Below are 13989 nucleotides of genomic sequence, written 5' to 3' on the forward strand. Positions count from 1 at the left end.
CTTTATGTGCACCAGCCAGTTAAGAAACTGCTGATTCATAAATGAAAATGGTCTCACTGTAACAACATTTTATTTCTAATACGTGAATACAGAAATATATTGATACTTACCGCTCATCGCTGTCTCTGACCAGCTTGTTCTCATCTGTGTCTGGTAGGTTCTCCTGACCCGCAACCACAGTGTTACTGCTGGATGTGGTGCCTGCACATAAAACATTAGACTTTTTAGAACTTCAGCACAGTAAAACATCTGTCACGTAAAAAGCAGTGAGATCACATTTTATGATAGAAACATATAAAACAAATATGCTCACCCGTCTGGGAAGTGGAAGCTTTGTTACTGGCAGCAAAGCGATAGAAGGGAGGGTTGTCACAGTGCAAAACCACAGGATTGACTGGGTCTGTCTGCTGCAGCTCAAACAGGAGCTCCTCCATAGTCTGGATGGTATTGTTGCGACACAAGTAGATCACCACCTTCTTAATCTGAAACATATAATAATTAATATGACTGTTTAACAGAAACAAGACTTTTTGTATGTATAATGTCATCATGAATTCCAATATATCAATTTCTTTGAGACTGTTGTTTACATTTATTTTGACTTACATAAGGTAACAGTGTGGTATCACTACTGACTCCACACAGGCTGATGAGGAACTGCAGGGTGATTCGCAAGTTGTTGCTCCACCTCTCGTTGGACACCAGAGCATTCCAGGCATTCTCAATCTCCGGTCCAGGAACCTCGTCTCCATACTGATCATGTCAAAAAGAAAAGTTGTAAGGGGAGGCGAAGCCTTTGGAGAAGACAAATTTACTTTCCAAATACAAACAAAAATGCTTTCCTACCTTAGCAGTCATGAACATGAGGTTGTTGAGCACCAGCGAGGTTGCTTGTAAGGAGCCCCAGCCGTTGCCCCTCAGTCTGGGGGACATTCCCTGTGCCTGACCACGAGCTTCTTCTTCGGGTGTGCAGGGGCTTGAAGCAGGGGGTATGAGCCCGTTGTCCAGTAGCTCAATGTTACTAAGCCAGGGTAGCAGGTAGGACAGCATGATCTGTCTGCCATTGGGATGAGTTGTTGGGAAACGCTGACTCACCTCTGAATGACCAGAAACATGTCAGCAGAATTAATAAAGTCCAGTTAGTGCCCCGAGGGAGCCAGGCTTTCTCTTAATTTGTTCAGTTTTCAGAGATATACACCGGAACTTAACAACTGCCTCAAAGAAAATAATACTCTTCAATGTAAGAGGTCAAAAGACAGAAGTTCTCCACAATGTTCTTCCTTTGCTTTTCCATTCATCACACTTTGTGATTAAAAAAAAGAAAACTTTTATCACAGAAGAATCTACTCCATTTAAACCTTCACCCATGGTTGAAATGGAAGGTTTACCTGAGAAAAGAGGCAGTGTGAGCTCTGGGTACATGCTGGCAAGCTGGATGGAGAGCTGAGAGAGGTTGACGCTGTATAGGGGAGGCAGGGGACCGTGTGTTCCATACAAAATATTGCCAGGCTTCTGCTCCACCATCCGCTTAGAGTAGGCACACAGCTTAGACTCCAGCACCTGCACATATATCATTTATTTTTAACCAGCAAGTTTTAGTTTTAATAGCATTTTTTTTCCACTTTTTTATAAGCAGCTGATGAATACTTAACAGAAGAATCTCATCCTACCTGCATTAGCTGCATGGAAATTTCATAAATTTCCCTACTGGTGTCTGAGGCCTTAAAAAGCACAAGATTGAGCAATGTCACCAGGTCACATGGGTAATTCCTGGAATAAATAAGGAGAAAACACATTTTAGTTGCTTGTTAAGTTGTATCTTCAATCAGTAATCAATCAAAATTAGTGACAAAAAATGTGCATATTGGAAGTTGGTAAAAATGCAGTTTTATATATACCTATAAAATGACATGTCTTAAAAATGATTTGATTGTCAAAGGTTATAAACCTCTCCCAGGCAATGCCTTCCAGACAATCTCTGGTGCCCTGACAGAGAAAATAGCAGTCATGCAGACTGAAACAAATAAATGACCTACCTGTTGCCGCAGACTGTGGCGATGGCCTTGAAGCAGCCAGAAGCCAGTTGGTAAGATCCAGTGAAGCAGCGGTCCACAGCCCAGTTGAACAAATTAATTTGATCTGGGTTTAGTTCTAAAAGCAGGATGACCACTTCACACCCAAGACGGTGCACCTGATGGCAACATGTTATTATTTTTTAGGCACTAATGAACCGACAGAAATCAGCACAGTAAAGAAACATAAGAAAAACTGGGATTTAAGTTTGCTGAAGAAGCTAAACTACTGAAGCTTATGAATATTATAGCAATTTAAACTACATAGAGATTACAGTATATTTTAGCAAAATCTAAATCTCAGAGTTGGCCTACCCGCAGATCGTGACAGGCCAGAATGTTGTCAAGCCATTTGTAGAGGTAGCCATCAGTTGAAAGACCAACGTTGTCAAAAACCGGACCGCAACACAAAACTGCCGACATGGCCTGGAAGATAAAGCTCAGCTCGTGCTAAAGTTTCTAAATATGAAATGAAAGGAAAAATAACTCCTAGTGTGCAGTTTAAAATCATGGATATTGCTCACCTTGAGCGCACAATACTGATATCGAGTGATCTGGTGGTTACGGTCGCTGTAACGATCAAGAGGAGTGAACATAACACTGAAGGGTCCGGCCCACTGGCTGAACAGAATGAAGAGATGGTGCCTCAGAGACTGCTGAGGGAAGAGGAAGCGCCTGTGATGGACTGTACAGATATGAGAGACACATAGGTAATTTATTCATCTGACACAGAAAACAGATATTACTGTTGTAGTATCACTAACAGGCAGCACAGTTATTTACCAGGGACACACTGGATGAGATTAGCTACCATCCCACTGAAATGGGCTCTGATGTCTTTAAGGATGTCAAGTTCCTTCTCGTTCTCAGCCTCCAGAAGCATTCGAGTTAGATCAACATACTCCAAGAACAAAGCACCCAGTGCCAGGGAATCACGCTCCAGAGCCCCATTGGTGCTGTGGAGAGAAAAAAAAAAGGGAGTTCAGAGGTGTGTATGCCTTAACAAGGAAAAGATTACAGTTAGAGTAGTCACATAACAGCAGGACTGTCAATACATATGACTCTAACTACACAATTATTTAGTCGAAGGTATTCAAAATACCAATAATACTGCTGTATCAATAGAAAATTTGCTGACTGTTTTTGAGATTTTTTTGTTTCTTTTTTTGTGTGATTAAATAACACTCACAAAAGCAGCTGAGGAACTTCAGAAATGGAACAAAACTCAGTCCACCTTCTATAACATTAGATTTTATTAGCTAATGTCAACTCACAATGTTAAATCATTCATTCATTTTCTTTACCTGTTTCATGCTAAACAACAACACTCAGTGAGAGTGATAATTTGTCAGCAGATTATGTGTGTGTGCTACCTGTCACTGATGACTCCTGCATTTGCCAGGAGCTCAAAAATCCTCAGCAGCTGCAGCCGGAGAAGATCCCTCCTCTCTCTACGTTTCTTGTTCTAAAAGCACAAACAGGACGTCAGTTTGCCGCACTGTGGAGGTTGATCAATAGACAATTTCATATTCAAATCTTAAAAAACTGTCAAATCTGCAGGTTAAAAAAATTATTTGAATGAATAATAAAATACTGACTGATAAGAAACATCTCCAACAGTTATGACACTAAATAACATGACAAACCTTTACTCTCTTTATTTGTGCTAAATACAAATCTGACAAATTTCACAATTTTCCACAAGGGATCACTAAAATATACATGTTACTCTCATCCTGTGAGTGTGTGTTACCTCAGGTCTACGTTCCAGTGCTTCCTTCATCAACGGATGAAGTTCTTCAACTAGCTCCCTGTGAAGCAGACACAACAAAAAACAACTGATTACCTCACTGCAGAGTTGATAAAAGACAATGATTAAAACTATATTCCTTATGGTGAGGAAATGTGAATGGTCTTATTTACAGGGACAGGATGGTTTGTAACAAATAACCCAAAAATCACGTGCCCTTAAACCACTAATCCTCCGACAAAGTAATGACAGACAGTTTATCCAGGCAGACGTTAATCTCTTAATAACAATGAGCTCCTTTTTTGAAAACATTCTAGGTTAAAAATAGATGATCTCCTTTAAAATTAAATACCTTCCTTGCACAATGGAACCTCTGTACTTTAAAAAATGTGATACATCTCTTTCCCTGCAAGAATTCCTTTTCTGCATAAGTGACGATTTTTTTTCCCAGAGGTATGCAACTCATGCAAGTTATGATAACAATGTACAGACAGATGAGTGTAATAGATGCAGGGAGCATAAAAACCATTAAAAGAGAATGTCTGTCTTATGTAAGAAGTAAGACGCTGTGATCATAATCAGTCCAGTGTACACGTAAGACTCAGACTAGAGAGAAGCAGCTGAATTGGGGAGTGACAGTAAACAATAGATTCTTTAACAATCTGGAACAACATTTAGCTCCAGACCGAAGCCTCCCACTTAAGATGTGAGTTGTGTGTTGGATTGTAGGTGTACATTAGTGCATGTTTCTTTTCCAATACCTGAAGACCAGAGCATTTGTGCAACCAAACCCCAGCACCAGAGACTCTGTGATCTCCAAACTTTCAGCTCTCATCAGTGGGACAAGTTGTTTTAATAGCCAGGCCACAGAGGGAGTTCCTATCACCTTTCACAAAAAATACACACATCAGACAATGTTAACAACCTAGAACTGATGAAACCGCAACACTCTACTTTCACATTGTCAGTCTTATTTATTTAGTTCACATTTTACAGTATCAGATCATAAATCTGATTTCTTTATAAATATAAAACCATATCCATCCAATATATCCAATATTCTGAGTTCATACCATCAGCTAATAAGTTGGTGAAATGTTTATTAGTCTGCAGTTTACGCTCAATTTATCTTTAATTTTATAAGTAAAATAACTTATTTACTTGTAGAGATGTAAAGATTTGCTGCATTTCTCTGCCTTATATCAATGGATGACTATAGGAATTTCTTAATTTCATAAAAATTAAAATTATAATTTAGTAATGGAAATAAGGATTAAGACTATATTCCCTCACTACGCAGTTTATTTCAGGACTCTATAAGTTAGCTTTAGTTTTATTAAGAACCCTGATGTCTATCTTAGCTTAAGCACACACCTTGTTATCGTAGGTGACGCTACCATCGGGTGTGGTTGCAGTGATCTCCGATGTAGAAGCCCTAAGGTGGCCAGGCGACATGATGCTGGGCTTGGCCACACCTAGGCATAGGATCAGGTAATTCCGCCACAAAGAGATGTAGTTGTCGCTGGAGCCTGCTGTGCTGGTTTTCTTCGCATTAACTGGACTGCTGCAGAACAGGTGAAGGAGAAGAAGAAAATAATTTGGTCACAAATGTAATGCTATTGCAGCTATTATCTGTGGTGTTGGCTGTTGTTTATGAATAATAATACATGTTCTCGTACTTGGGGTCAACCAGTGGCAGCAGCAGCTGTAGCCGTGTGAAAACATATGGCCAAGCGTATCCCAGGGCGGTGGAGCAGTGTTTGGGGAGATGTTCCTGACGCAGGAAGATGTGCAGACAGAGCACCCAAGGATCCTTCAAACACTGGGCAAAGATCCAAACGTGGCTGGGGCTCTTCACGTCGTATGAACTGCTCACCAGACGAGCAGTCCACTCCACCAGCCACTGGAGGTCAACGTGGTGGCTGAGCGGCAATGTGGACTGGGATAACAAAGAAGAGGGGGTTAAGCAAGAGACACACTGCAGTAAAATAAGTAATCTGTTAGAATGTGTTTCACTGGATCTGGTTTTTTAATCTTGCACTCACTGAATCTGAAACAGCCACATGAACAAAGCTGTCCATCACAGCTGGGCTCAGCTGGTCCATGACCTCTATCATGGGTTTGTCATCGTCCTGTAGGGTGTGACATTTATAGAATCCGCTATTTTTACAACAGTATGACACAATGTGAAAGAATTCAGAGGCTGCATATGGTGCAACTCTAATCGCATCTGCAGACAGATGGCTCTTCTTCCATTCAGCTAGTTTTATTTCCACTTTTTCATCACAACTTGCCATCAATTCTCTATTTGCTAATTATTTAAAAACTAAGCAGATTACAAAGGCCTCTATCTAAATATTTGTGCGTGAAAATGTGAGTTTTCCCTACCTCTGCATGTCCTAGGGCTGTGAAGAGGCAGCGTATTTCTCTTAACACACCGACTGCCAGCTTCCTGGTGCTGATCTGACACGAGCAGAGGAGCAGCAGAGCCAGGCCTTCCACTGCATGGAGCACTGAGCAGTGAGGGCTTCGCTCTGGCATTCTGGGGCTGGCCTGGGGAACAGGGAAGACAGAGAGGGAGGCTTAGTAAACAAATCAAACTGTTGAACTTGTAAATCTGTTAACAATTGGCAAGTGAAAAGCATTCCAACCCCTATGAGCTTGTAAGTTTTTAAACACAGCAACACAGCTCACTAACCTATTTCAAAACTAAAGGAGACAAATGATCTCTGAGATTACGCAATTATGTAGGAACAACTTTCAGATACATCAGTAAAAATCTAAACAAACTAAAACCAGAAGCTCCTGTTGGTTTAGGAGAAGAAAGCAGCTGGTTTTAATTGTACTAACCTCAACTCCACCTCGCATCTTCCCCTGAAGCTGTAGCGCTAACCTCCACTGTGTAAGCAGCTGCAGTAGGAGCTTCACAGATGCATCCTGTAGACCCTGATGGGTGTCTTGGACCTGGTGGAGTTTGACAGTGGACATATGTAAAATCTACTATGTTAGCATTAAATAAATATCAGGAAAGAATACTGTTGTTTGAGTGACTCCAGTTTGCCTTTTACAGTTAATCAAATTAGTGTTGTTTTAAAATGATTAGAAACCCTGGAGACCAGCACATTCAAAATAGTGCTTTACAGATTCTGTTTTAAAACAATTAATAGCCACATTTCAGCAAGTATTGTTGCCACATCATTTTTGAGTTTTAAGTACATTTGTGTTGGTTAGGCATTTCAAAATACAATTATATATATATATATATATATATATATATATACATTTATCATGATAACAACAGACCAAAGGTAAAGCAAGACTGTGTGGTTGCAGTTAGTTTCCATTGAGTGCTACTGTACCTCACGTAAAAGGAAATGTGTGTAACCAAACAGAACGTCTTCCCTCCAGTCTGAGAAATCAAGTAACAGGCTCTGCAGAGAGTTCTGGGATATAAGACGAAGCTCATCGTCCATGTGCACTGTTAGACTACGGAATAGATAAAAACATCCTAAATTAGATTTTAGATAAAGATCAAAATAAGAACTATAGAAAGTAAAATCCCCTGATACTCTTCCAGCTGATTTCAAAATGTGTCAATAAAACAAGTAATTAATTCACAGGACCTAAAACTCACCGTGAGAGCAAGTCAATGAGCTCAGGTTTGGACATGCTATCAGGAAGGATACGAGGAATGGCAGCCACGCACGTCCTAAACAGGTCAATTTTAGGTTTTCTTTCACCACTAAAAAAAAAGAGAGGAACCAGGAAGAAGAGGAACATTAGGCATGTTTGGGAACATCAATGACCCACTGCGAGTTAAGGCTTGAACTGCTGACTTTCTACACCCTACTCTGGAGTTACATACGTGATCATGTCCTCTGGTTCTTTGTTGAGCATCTGGGCACTAGTGAGCATCATGCAACGACCTACTTCCTTGTCCAAATGTCTGAGGATGTTATCCAGAGCCTTACGCACCTGGGAGTAGTACAGGGACATGCCTGTGGAGAAAAGACAGATCATACAGTGATAGTGACAACATTCAAATGACTGCAGTTTAATTGACTGCAGACAGATACAGACCTATTAATTTGGCTTCTTCTTCAGTGAGCGTCTTGCTAAGATATGTTTTCTTCTTCTTCAGAGAGTTTCCAGAGGGCAGAGTGGCTCCTGTGTTGGGCATCGGAGGCTCTCCATCCTTCTGCTGCAGAGCATCCGCTATTACCAGGAATGCACGTAGACCAATGTTCATACGCTGGAAGAGAGATCAACCAAAAAAAAAATCAAGAACGATAGAACATTGCTACAGGGGATTAATCTCTAAAATGTTTGTAGTTTTTCTTCTTTTCCATTTTACCAAATTAATAATTGGATCTAATCTTAGCAGCCGAAAAAGTGAACAATCATTCTGGTCGAGCAATTAATTCCAAGGATCCAACCGCGAACATACAGTTCTTCTAGCTAAAATGCAGATAAAAACTAGACTGCTCCTTCCAGTAAAATGGTCAATGGGTTGTATGTGATTATGTGCATATTAATGATGCCCCTGTGTTATTCTCTTTACCTCTGGATTAAGACTGAAGGCTTTGGTGGGCTTCCCAACACTTAACAGATCAAATATGATCTCCTTCATGGCAAAATCAAGTCTCTCCTGAACAGAAAAGAAAGATTTTTGTGTAGCACAGTGTGAAGCAAGCAAAAATGTTTAAACATCAGTGTCTTACATACCTGAGCAATAAACTGGATAATTTTGACAAAAATGTTGAGGGGCATGTCTCTGGGCACAACGCTACGACTCCCTTTGGGGAACAGAGTGGAGGTGATGGATGTCAGACGACTAAGGGAAGAAGAAATATATTGTAAAAAACAAAGGATATTCTTTACATATTTTACTTTTCAGCAAATAGAGACCATTCCCATGTCAGCTTTTAAGAATGAATCATAAATTCTCACGATGACAAAGGAGTAAAACATCTGAGCTGAAATTCAAGTCACGTTTTGCAGATGAGGAGAGCGACTGCACGTGTCCGTTACCTCTGTGTTCCAGTGTTGCTCTCACACTTTATTCGGATCATGTAGACCCACAGCAGGCGGTAGAGTGATTCTAGAGCCACACGCGCCATCTTGGGGTCTTTGTTCTGCACTCACAATCATGCAGACTATTAAGCATTGTCTTTCACATGATTTCACACCCCTCTATCTTATATACCCATAAGTCTTTTCTCTAAACTTCAAACCATGTGTGTGAGAAATGCAGGAGAACCACTATATAAGTTAAAGGTAAGTCATAATTCTTGAAATGACTAATAAACTATGGGTCATGAAATTGTACAGAAATCTTTACGATCCCTCATAAATCACTTAGTTCTTAACCTGCAGCATTTACCTTAAGGCAATACAAACTGATGGGTTATTTTTCAGAAGACAAGGTATTCGGTAGTGCTACTGCAGGATTACATTGTGTGAAGTTCAGTATTGCATGCACATGTTGTCACTTTGACAGAAATTTATTGCAGTCTTCATAGTTTAGTGAGCCAACCTAAGACTGATCACAAAGCAAATAAATTTACATTAGTTGTTTCCATGGTATTAACAGAGAATCTGACCTTGAGGTTTGAGAGGCAGTTGTTGAGGAAAATGTGCCAACGGTTGAGAAAGAACTGCTTCTGACTGACACACAGCAGGCATGTCACCAGAGGATAGAGAGCCTGGAGAGAGACATCAGATAGGAGACAACGTAAGGCGATAAAACTGTACACTTCCTCACTAGTTTTTTATAAAACCATGTTGCACAGACTTTCAATCTTTATTAAAATCAAAATAAGCTCATAAAAATGTCAAATCTAATCTTTAAGGTGCTTTTGCATCTTCTTTTTCATATATCCATTAAAGCAACAGCATGAATGAAACTGCAGGCAGAACAGATGGATAAACTTGCTGCCTAGTTAGTTCAGTCATCCTTAAATGCTAGTCTACATACATATCATATTATGTATAAAAGAAAGCGTTGCTAACGATCAGTGTGTGTTGAGCACTCCCTTATCATGATTGTTTTTTCAGTGTAAGGTTTGAGAAGAACATTATATACCTGTCACTCCTTATCACTGGAGTTATTTGTTATTTTTACTCACCCATTTCAGCACATCCTCTCACTCAGGCATGTAAGAGCGTAACAATTAAGCAAATGCATGTCATTCCTATCGTGTCTGTCCATTGTACGCTGCCTGACATGACAGGTTATTGTCAGTTAGTGCGCATGCCAGTTTGTTGTTCGTTTGGAAAAACTGGAAAAGAAAGGCTTCTGTGTGAAAAGAGGTGTGTTAAGGCTTGGCTGAATGTTTTTTTTTTTTGAGTATTTGCAGAATCCGTTAAAGGAAGTGTGCTCACTGCCAAAGTGGCATGTCTGCAGCCCTGAGGTCAAAACTGTCTGTCCAAGCGGGAACCAGTGACCATGTCACAAATAGCACATTAACATAAACCAACAATAAGGTGGCACAGCAGCATGATGACACTGTTTGCCAGCATATATGCCTGTTAGATGGATGCAGAATAAATAAAACTTTTTTTTCAGTATTCACTAAAATAAGGGCAGAGCTGATTGTTTAGAATAAGAAGTGAAAATGCAACCACTGAAAAATTTTCATAGACTTAAAATGAAAATACTTCAGAGGACAAAACCATGTTTTTATAAATAAAGACTCAGGTCTGAATATTTAAAGAAAAATGTTTTTACAAAGCATGGTCTGTATATTTATGCAAGCACTATCATCTATAAAGAGTTTGGACTCCACTGATCCAGAGGGAGATTGATCTGTTTCTTAGATTTGTTATTTGATCTAACTCTGGCGCCTAAAGGGTTAAGTCTTAACTCGCCATCTTAAAATGTTTTGAATTATGTTAGTACTAATGTGGCAAAACACTAAGGAGAAACGGTTGAATTTAAAAAACAAAAACATCTCTGTCTTATGAAATTGTCAAATTCCTATAAAATATTCCTATTTTCATTGGTTATTTTAGTATAAATGAATTTTAAAAGAATTCTGGACACACTCTTTGAGGATACTGGTACAAGTTAAAAAGGAAGTGCATTAAACAGTGTTTCAGTTGTAGAACTAGAAGCACTCAGAGAGAGCAGACCTCCGCTAAGCCAATGTCATTTTGTTTTTGGCAATTAGCTAATATTTTTTAGTTAGTAGTTCTAATGGCAAAATTATCCCTATCTAATGTATATCCCGATCTCATCGTAAAGACCTTTTTGAGTAATGTTGCAGACAGACAGACAGACAGTGCCAAAAAACATAACCAGTGTCTTGGCGGAGGTAATGAACAGAAGCAGTAGAATGAATGTAGAATAACTTTTAAGACAAAACAACGCTGCCAAAAACATAATCTCCGTCTTTGCAAAACAAAACAAAAATAAAAAAAATAGCAATTAATTGTAAACTAGATTTATTTTATGTGATTTTGGTAATCCTGTACAAACACTCATGATTAAAACTTTACATCCTCTACCAACTAAACAGAGTATTTTATTGCATGCCTGCTGTCATGAGACCACTACTTTAATAAATGAGATGCACTGATTCTTCTGCCTACCTCCACGCTGTTGTCAAAGAATGCCCATCTGGCACTGCTTCAAAAACCAGCCAGTGCATCACATTACACTTCTTTTACCTCGCCCATACACAGATAAAAGCCCACATGTTGGAGAGTTACAGTAAGTGCTTTCACCAGTTGTTGGTGATGGAGAAGAAATAAAGAGAAATGACCAGTTGTGAAACAGAAAATGGTGAGAAACTTACCAGAGAGTGCTTCTTCCTAGAGGACAGGTCCAGAGTGGTGTCGTACAAACTTTCTACAAAATTTCGAAGACATGGTACGTTCACTTCATTCTTCACAGTCTGAGGGAGGATACAGAAAATCTTTTTAGAAAAAATGTTTTTACCAGAACACAATGTTCTTTCACTTGATGCACATTTCCAATTTACTACATATTAATTAGTATAAAATGTATTTTCTTTAATGCAACAAACCATTCATACATTTTGTGCCGCAACAAGACAGAGATTTCTTATTTTAAAGGCAAAGAAACAACCTCAGTTCAACTCTAACCCTAACTGCACTGCTCTGAGAGATGAGATTAAATGCACTTACAGCAGCTACAGGTACAAGTATTTCCACAAAGAGTCCAGCTAATGAGTGCTTAATGTCTTTATCCTTGACTTCCAAGAAATACTGTGCACACTCCTGCAGACAGAAAGAGACAGGAAGTCATGGGCAGTGACAGAAAGAACATGTAATAATTACGTACATGCAAAATCCCCATTAAAGCCACTACTTCATTATGGAGTGAAGAAATTAAAAACATTCTCCCCAAATTACCATCAAAGAGAAAAAAAGCAGGCTTTTTAGCCCTAATTACACCATTGTAAGTGAAGTGAATGGCTCTATGACAGCACTAAACAGCTTCCAGATGCCAGTGGATGCATAGAAACAGCACATCTGTCTTAAACAGAGAAACTTTCTGTTTTCATGTCAAGTAAATAACAGGCAAAGCAGCATATAATTTCAGCCCAGTTTACCTGCATGAACTGGAAAGAGGCTTCAAAGTCTTCCACAGGGTACATTTTGATGCGGAAAAACTTGAGTCCCATGATGAGGCTGATGGTGGACTGGATGACATATGGGCTCTGCTCCTTCTGTCTCAGCTCCTTAAGCTCAGAGATGAACTTCTTCCTCACTGCTGGGAACCTGTCGGGGAAAACGGCAACCAGATGTGAGCAGATGCTACTTTCTTTAGAGTTTTAGTCAATGCTGGTAATTCCAAGTTTAAACTGAAAGATACTACAGTTAGTGGAACAGTGCAAAAAGTCTTATGCTAAGTGCTCTTACTCCTCTTTGTTTTTTCAAATGCAGTGGGTGAGTGCATTTAAGTGTGTGTTTGTGTAGACACACACCATCCAGAGACATTTTACCAACACTGTTCTGCAGGCCTAAATTTAGAATGGCATCTGGAGGGGTGATGTGGAGGGAAAAGAGCATGTGCTTTTTGCACATACTCTTGCGTGTTTTCAGAGGTCACCACCCATAACAGCGAAGCGAGTGGAACAGTTATCAGCCTCGTAAATACTGAGTGCATTAATAAGGCAAACAGAAACACTGTGACAAACTAAGCTTGGAAATCCTGCCGATAAGGACAAGGATAAAATATAGGTCACTGTCATTTATGAGTTTGTGTACTCAGCTTTTTCTTAATGTGTGTAAATAATGCACACATTGAAACGGGTGTTAGACCTCAGAATGGAAGCTTAATTATCCAGAAAGCTCGTCATCCAAACAGAAGAGTACCATTTTGGTCAGCTTAATCTCAAGATATTGATTGTGGTCCTTTACTTAAGTGATGACTGTGTTATATAGTGTGTGTGTATGCAGTGGCAGTTACTCAGCTGCCTTGTAAACCACCGCCTCATAGTAATAACCTACTGCAAAATGGGAACAGTGTTCACATTTGGTGAACCATTTGGTGTCATTATCCCCGTGAATACTAACACACACATATTAATAAGCCTACAAACACACAGAATAACAGAACAGAGGATGACTGTTATTACTATATGTGTATTTTCACTTAAACTAAAGTTCGAGAGTCAGCGTTTGTTTCTACTAAAACTGGGGTCAGCAGGAGGACAGGTTACTACTGTGACTCAGGATTAAAGTTTCCACACAGTAAAAAAAGCCAAGGGCTGCACCGTGACCTAGATTATAACTCAGATTTAAAACAAAACAAATGTTATGCCAAAATATATTTTTGAAAGAAATTCCAGCATTTATAGTACCTGGACTGTGCAACGACTCCCACAACTTCAGCATAGAGATCAGCCACAATGTGCATATTGCCTGTGTTCGGCCCCAGATACCTAAAGAGTTGATACAATCATCAATATGATCATGATCAGTTGTACACAATTTGTGTTTCTGTAGGTTACTGTAGCTTTCTTACCCTTCTTTGTATTTGAAGTGCTTAAAGGTCAGATTTACAACTTCTTGGATGAGTCCATCCAAAAGAGGATGGAGAGGTATCTGAAAGGACAAAAAAAAAAAAAAAAGGGAGAAGAAAATAATTCAAAATTTATCCTGCCACTTGATAACAATTTCAAACTGTTTTTGAAA

The 13989-nt window shown here is 39.4% G+C and overlaps 1 protein-coding gene across 6 annotated transcripts in view; it reads right to left on the reverse strand.

Annotated features, from left to right (window-relative positions):
- Window positions 1-13989, reverse strand: part of fryb (furry homolog b (Drosophila)) — a 43162-nt gene that overhangs the window by 15337 nt on the left and 13836 nt on the right. For all 6 annotated transcript variants that reach the window (XM_042007488.1, XM_042007487.1, XM_042007489.1 and 3 more), the window contains exons 6-36: window positions 13820-13899; window positions 13656-13736; window positions 12402-12570; window positions 11974-12066; window positions 11622-11720; window positions 9426-9527; window positions 8854-8957; window positions 8548-8656; window positions 8384-8470; window positions 7903-8074; window positions 7688-7820; window positions 7457-7564; window positions 7182-7308; window positions 6673-6786; window positions 6211-6375; window positions 5868-5954; window positions 5502-5761; window positions 5197-5386; window positions 4584-4708; window positions 3826-3883; window positions 3446-3537; window positions 2856-3028; window positions 2597-2757; window positions 2388-2498; window positions 2037-2191; window positions 1671-1770; window positions 1389-1560; window positions 847-1097; window positions 607-753; window positions 314-482; window positions 111-201 (exon numbers count right to left, since the gene is read on the reverse strand). In XM_042007488.1, coding sequence (XP_041863422.1) covers window positions 111-201; window positions 314-482; window positions 607-753; window positions 847-1097; window positions 1389-1560; window positions 1671-1770; window positions 2037-2191; window positions 2388-2498; window positions 2597-2757; window positions 2856-3028; window positions 3446-3537; window positions 3826-3883; window positions 4584-4708; window positions 5197-5386; window positions 5502-5761; window positions 5868-5954; window positions 6211-6375; window positions 6673-6786; window positions 7182-7308; window positions 7457-7564; window positions 7688-7820; window positions 7903-8074; window positions 8384-8470; window positions 8548-8656; window positions 8854-8957; window positions 9426-9527; window positions 11622-11720; window positions 11974-12066; window positions 12402-12570; window positions 13656-13736; window positions 13820-13899 — 4085 coding nt within the window. The remainder of the gene's footprint in view (window positions 1-110; window positions 202-313; window positions 483-606; window positions 754-846; window positions 1098-1388; window positions 1561-1670; window positions 1771-2036; window positions 2192-2387; window positions 2499-2596; window positions 2758-2855; window positions 3029-3445; window positions 3538-3825; window positions 3884-4583; window positions 4709-5196; window positions 5387-5501; window positions 5762-5867; window positions 5955-6210; window positions 6376-6672; window positions 6787-7181; window positions 7309-7456; window positions 7565-7687; window positions 7821-7902; window positions 8075-8383; window positions 8471-8547; window positions 8657-8853; window positions 8958-9425; window positions 9528-11621; window positions 11721-11973; window positions 12067-12401; window positions 12571-13655; window positions 13737-13819; window positions 13900-13989) is intronic.

Source organism: Melanotaenia boesemani, chromosome 15 (assembly GCF_017639745.1).
Source record: "Melanotaenia boesemani isolate fMelBoe1 chromosome 15, fMelBoe1.pri, whole genome shotgun sequence".
Classification (NCBI taxonomy): Eukaryota; Metazoa; Chordata; class Actinopteri; order Atheriniformes; family Melanotaeniidae; genus Melanotaenia; species Melanotaenia boesemani.